Below are 5,588 nucleotides of genomic sequence, written 5' to 3'. Positions count from 1 at the left end.
TTGGTGGAGAACTCAGGTTATTGTGAATCTCAAAACATTATGTGTGTGACTCAGGAACGTGATCCAATTGAGAGAATAAAAAAGCTGGTACTATCTCATGACCTTGCAACCGAGAAGGAGCTTAAGGATATGGAGAAGGAAATTAGAAAAGAAGTAGATGACGCCATTGCCAAAGCTAAGGTAAATTAACTGTCACATTGCTTCTCTGTACCACTCGGGAATTCAACTGTCAAAGCTGAACACACGTAAACTCTTTTCCTTTTCAGGATTGCCCAATGCCAGAGCCGTCCGAACTTTTTACCAATGTGTATGTGAAGGGATTTGGCACTGAGGTAATTACTAGTTACATATTCTGTCATTTGCATTTTGCAACACACGCCCCTCAAACTATAGTTAATTTCCCTTACTGACCCTTTTTCGCTTCTCTTGGCAGTCATTTGGACCAGACAGAAAAGAAGTCAAAGCTGCGCTTCCATGAACCTCTTGGTCGTGGAACTGTCACGTGTTATGACATGGTTGGCTGTTAGGAAGCTATGAATAAAGAGGCTTTTGATTTGTATACTCTCCCCACTCTCCTTAGTTTTAATATCTCTGTATCTTTCTTCGCAAACATACATAACGAGAAACATGTTATTCTTGTGAAGCTTTTGTCGCTGTATCTACAATTTGCGACTTCTTTAATGAAGTCTCGTGTTTGATATTCAAGCACTTGATTTGATATTTATCATTGCTGCACACCGAAAGATATAACAAATTGAATTACAAACAAAGACCATATGGTAATGGTTTCTTCTTTTTTGTATTCTCCGTCTTCCAAAAAGAATCAACTTTGGACCGAAAAAGGAAACAGGTAAAATTAAAAAGAAACCATCATCAAAGAACCTAAAGAATTTTTTACTGACAAGCTCCCCTATCATCTATATACATAATAACAAAAGTGAATAAACTTTTTTTGGTTTTTGGTTTATCAGGAATCTGAGTCTGACTCACTTGAACTGTACCTTGAACTCTCTGACATGAAATTTGGAGGCAGAATTGGAAATCTAACTGCATTCCTTTGCGGTGTAGCAGCAACGCTCGCTGTTTCTGCTGTTGAAGTTGATGCTCCAGCTACTGTTGCTGCAGGTCGTTGTTGTGGTTTCCGCTGATTCCTTGCGATCTGACTACAGGCATTATCAACCATCCCTAAGAAATCACGGATTATAACAAACAGCTGAAACAGGTTCCTCTCTTTCAATGCTCCAGCTTGGTAATAGTTTGTGGTTTTCTTCACTAGCTCCATTATCCTGAGCTGTTCCGCTGTAATAACTGTCAGTTCTTCCTCTGCAGATTCAAAGAAAGATCTCAGCTTTGTCAAACACCCATCTTCCTTCCCTTTGCTTTGGTCTAAAAGGCGTTTTGTTTCTTTGACTCTGGTGCCTAAAGCTAAGGTCGTAGCTACAAACGAGTCATAATCAATTCCAGCCGCTTTCTTCACATTGGTGAACTCTGAACTTAAGCCACGTATAATGGGTAAACCCAGCTTTATAAACTCAATCTCTTGTTCGTCTCTAGATACATCTGCATTCTCGCCACTAGCATTATCATTTGGGAACATGTTCTTATTTATCGCAGCCCGCTTTCCCTCAGACCTCACAACTTCTTCAACAACAAAGTGAAGCAAAGTAGTTTTCCCATCAACACTCTTCACATCAGACAGTTTCCTCAAAGCAGTTAGATTGAAAGCCTGAGCATTTCCTCTAGCGGTTCCAGCGTTCATTCTGTTACCTGCTTTCAAGATTGCTTCAAGCAGCTTCATGAACAGCCCACGAGCACGAAGCTCATTGCATGCAGATTCAAGTGTCTGTAAAGATCCTTTTTGTTGAGCAACCTCTGAACCGTAGTTAATCTTGAAAAGCATGACATTAAACCGGTTAAATGCAGAAGGAACTGCTTTTAAGATGTGAAACAGTAGAGACTCTGCATCAGCCAGTTTCGTCGGGTCGCCACTGAACTCTAGGATCTCAGTCTGTTCTTCTGGAGTTGGTGCTATTCCTGCAAGCTTCTCAAGTGTATCAGACTCAGCATCATGGCCTTCTGTTAACAAGTCAATGATCTCTGCCTTAGTCATCCCTAAAGATTTAAGCACAATTGCTTTGTTCTGAGACTTCCGAGGATCGAGAATGTAAGTCTGCGAAGTCGACACAGTGGGATTCTGCGGTACACTGCTTGCTTCACTCGGTTTTCGAGCACCAACGTATCCAAACAAAGCCTCCATGAGATCACCATCAAAGCTACCCAAGAAACAAATATAACTCATAAGTCATAAGAACTCAGAATCCGAATATCACATTCTAGATTATGTACACTTTAGTGACAGTAACGTTATACTTACTTGAAGGAGCCACCATCAATCCGGTGCCACACTGTTGAACGGCTAGCATCAGGGTTAACTTTATCCCAATGCAAAGGCTTGAGCTTTGGCTGAGNAAGCAGCTTCATGAACAGCCCACGAGCACGAAGCTCATTGCATGCAGATTCAAGTGTCTGTAAAGATCCTTTTTGTTGAGCAACCTCTGAACCGTAGTTAATCTTGAAAAGCATGACATTAAACCGGTTAAATGCAGAAGGAACTGCTTTTAAGATGTGAAACAGTAGAGACTCTGCATCAGCCAGTTTCGTCGGGTCGCCACTGAACTCTAGGATCTCAGTCTGTTCTTCTGGAGTTGGTGCTATTCCTGCAAGCTTCTCAAGTGTATCAGACTCAGCATCATGGCCTTCTGTTAACAAGTCAATGATCTCTGCCTTAGTCATCCCTAAAGATTTAAGCACAATTGCTTTGTTCTGAGACTTCCGAGGATCGAGAATGTAAGTCTGCGAAGTCGACACAGTGGGATTCTGCGGTACACTGCTTGCTTCACTCGGTTTTCGAGCACCAACGTATCCAAACAAAGCCTCCATGAGATCACCATCAAAGCTACCCAAGAAACAAATATAACTCATAAGTCATAAGAACTCAGAATCCGAATATCACATTCTAGATTATGTACACTTTAGTGACAGTAACGTTATACTTACTTGAAGGAGCCACCATCAATCCGGTGCCACACTGTTGAACGGCTAGCATCAGGGTTAACTTTATCCCAATGCAAAGGCTTGAGCTTTGGCTGAGTCGGATCTTCAGTTTTGCCTACGGCTAATGAAGTCTCACCTGACTTCTCCGGTCCTTTTGGATTACCAGGTGGTTTAGGTGGCCCAGTCTTCGACATTGGAGGCGGTGGTGGTCCAGCTACCTTCTTACCCGGTGGAGGAGGTGGTGGCGGTGCAGGTCCTTTCTTAGGCGGTGGAGGAGGAGGTGGAGCCACACTAGATGGCAGAGGCGGTGGTGGTGGAGCCCCAGCAGATGGCGGAGGCGGTTGATTGGCTGGAACAGGCGGTGGCGGTGGAGCATTTGTCGCCACAAATTGACCAGGAGGAAGAGGAACAAGCGGTGTCGATGTAGACAATTGTGCATTTACCGCCATGTATTGCTGACCTGGAGGAAGCGGAACAGGCGGTGTCGATGACGCATTCACCGTCGTGTATTGACCCGGAGGAAGCGGAACAGACGGTGTCGATGTAGACAATAGCGCATTTCCCGCCGCAAATTGACCCGGAGGAAGCGGAAGCGGCGGCGAACGACCACCGCCATCACTGTTTCGGATCTGCGAGGGAGAAGATGGAAACGAACCGCCGCCGCCGCCAGGAGCTTGAAATTTAGATTGAGTTTGTTTTCCAACGGCAACATAATCACTTGTAGAATAAGAAGCTCTCGAGGGCGAAGCAGCAGATGTAGAAGAAGAAGAAGGTCGCGACGGCGAAGGAGAAGAAGAAGTATAGTGTCTCCCTCCTCCTCCTCCAACATCACCACCACCACCACCACCTGAAGAAGATAAAGGAGATTGAGAATTTTTCTTATGAAACGAAAACGCCTCTTCATCACCTACTCCATCATCATCATCATCTTCATAATCATCATCGGCTTGATCTGCTCCGACTCCAGTTCTTCTAAATCCGCCGCCGGATTTGTCAACTCGTCTTCTAGGTTTAGGGTTTTTCCTAATTTTCCCGCTATTTTCCAACTCTATGAGCTTTTTCCAGTAAATCACATCTAAACCTTCTTCATCTACAATAACAGCTTTTAGATTCCCATCGATTCTAACAAAATCCTCCGGGAAGAGAAAACCCCAAGGAGACGGCGGTGGTGGTAACGAATCAGAGCCGGAACCTCCACCGCCTCCGTCGTATCTGACTCTGTCTTCTTCACCACCTTCTCTCTTCCCGCCTCGATCTGAGTTCCGACCACGGAGTTTGTCTTTGATCTTCCTCCGTGAACTACTCCCGTTCTTACGGAATAGAAACGACATCTCGGTGGTTCTTCTTGACCGGAGAGTAGAGTCGCTCGCCGTCAACGGTGATAAAATTCACGCGGCGAATTTGACAAGACAACGAAGCAAATAAAGAAAAAAAAAAAAAAAAAATGAAAAAATGGGTTTGGGGAAGGAATGATATTTTTGGTGAACATGACAACCATTAAATGATTTAACACATTAATGATTTTTATGTTTTTTTGGAAAAAAGCAACAAAATATTATTATAAATAATAAAAGTTAAAAAACTTTTTTAACATGAGATCAGGTCCAATGTCATAAGCGTGGCTACTTTGACGAAAACAGCCTCCATTAACTCGGAATTTACACGTGTCTGAACAAGGGTGATGTTGTCATTTTAGGTTAATGCGGCCGGGTTGACCCGGTCGTGTTTTTTGGAGGTTAGTGTCCGAATTTGGACGGAAGATGTTTGACTTAGTTGATCCTATTCTTCGGCTACGCGTTGACTTTTGTGTCTCTTCTTCTTCATCTTCGTTTAACTTAGAATATGAAACTTTTATGTTAGGAAGTAGTTAATAATATATTCATACATCTTTTTAAACCTACCAATATAGTGTTGTAAGTGGTAACCAACCCCGTGGACCTTTTCTGCATAATTTTGTGTGCTTGAGAATAAATGTGAATGGTGATTGTTTCGGTGTTCTAGAAGAAAATCGAAAATGATCTGGAAGACAGAAGTTGGAGTGTAAATGTGTTTTTGGAATGTTTGACTTTTGTGTATCGGTAGGTGTTGAGAAGTAGAGATACTTAAAACGGTTTTGGTCCCATCTCATCTGTTATAAAGTCCGAAGAAGACTTCACCAAACTGTTTTTTTTCCTTTTCGGTTTGGTAAAGATTTCGAGATCTTTAGTATTATTTGACACTGAGGTTGTGATCCTCTTTATTTTTTAAATGGTGTTTTTAATTGATGACTGATTTGTATATATTTTACACTCTTTCATCATGCATTTGTCATTCATTTTGTTCTCTTAATTCATTATTTTGCATTGTTTTAGGTTTCTTTTGCATAACATGCATATCTAGGTAGTCTTTGCATTGGTCTTGCATGCATCTTGCATATTGGAGTTGTTTCAGGTGTTTTAGGAGGTGTCCAAACCATCAAATGCAAACAAGGATCAGAAAACCAGTTAAACGACTCAATCTACACTACCCAGCGACGCAAGCTTCCACGTCTTTGA

At 42.4% G+C, this 5,588-nt stretch overlaps 2 protein-coding genes across 3 annotated transcripts in view; one reads left to right on the top strand and one right to left on the bottom strand.

The window, feature by feature from the left end:
* The window catches only part of LOC104787162 (pyruvate dehydrogenase E1 component subunit alpha-1, mitochondrial-like), a 7,401-nt gene extending 6,696 nt beyond the window's left edge, over positions 1-705 (top strand). The window contains exon 8 of the mRNA XM_010512690.2: positions 434-705. Within this exon, the coding sequence (XP_010510992.2) occupies positions 434-478 (45 nt within the window). The 3' untranslated portion in view covers positions 479-705. The remainder of the gene's footprint in view (positions 1-433) is intronic.
* LOC104787161 (formin-like protein 7) lies at positions 615-4,531 on the bottom strand. Of its 2 annotated transcripts, XM_010512688.2 has the most exons (3): positions 3,116-4,530; positions 2,375-2,432; positions 615-2,273 (listed from the first exon to the last, which is right to left on the bottom strand). In XM_010512688.2, exons 1-3 carry the CDS (start codon positions 4,383-4,385, stop codon positions 968-970), a joined length of 2,634 nt encoding a protein of 877 aa, XP_010510990.1. In that variant the 5' UTR covers positions 4,386-4,530; the 3' UTR covers positions 615-967. The 2 variants fall into 2 exon arrangements, with proteins under 2 accessions (XP_010510990.1, XP_010510991.1); XM_010512689.2 differs by lacking the exon at positions 2,375-2,432 and having other exon boundaries at positions 3,058-4,531.

Source organism: Camelina sativa, chromosome 5 (assembly GCF_000633955.1).
Source record: "Camelina sativa cultivar DH55 chromosome 5, Cs, whole genome shotgun sequence".
In the NCBI taxonomy this organism is placed as follows: Eukaryota; Viridiplantae; Streptophyta; class Magnoliopsida; order Brassicales; family Brassicaceae; genus Camelina; species Camelina sativa.
Note: the sequence above shows the minus strand (reverse complement) of the source record. Positions and strands in the feature narration are given on the sequence as shown.

Coding starts and splice junctions, on each gene's coding strand:
- LOC104787161 (XM_010512689.2), bottom strand. CDS start 4,385: ATGTCGTTTCTATTCCGTAAGAACGGGAGTAGTTCACGGAGGAAGATC. Junction 2,274..3,057: donor ATTGATGGTGGCTCCTTCAA/GTAAGTATAACG, acceptor TTTCTTGGGTAG/CTTTGATGGTGATCTCATGG.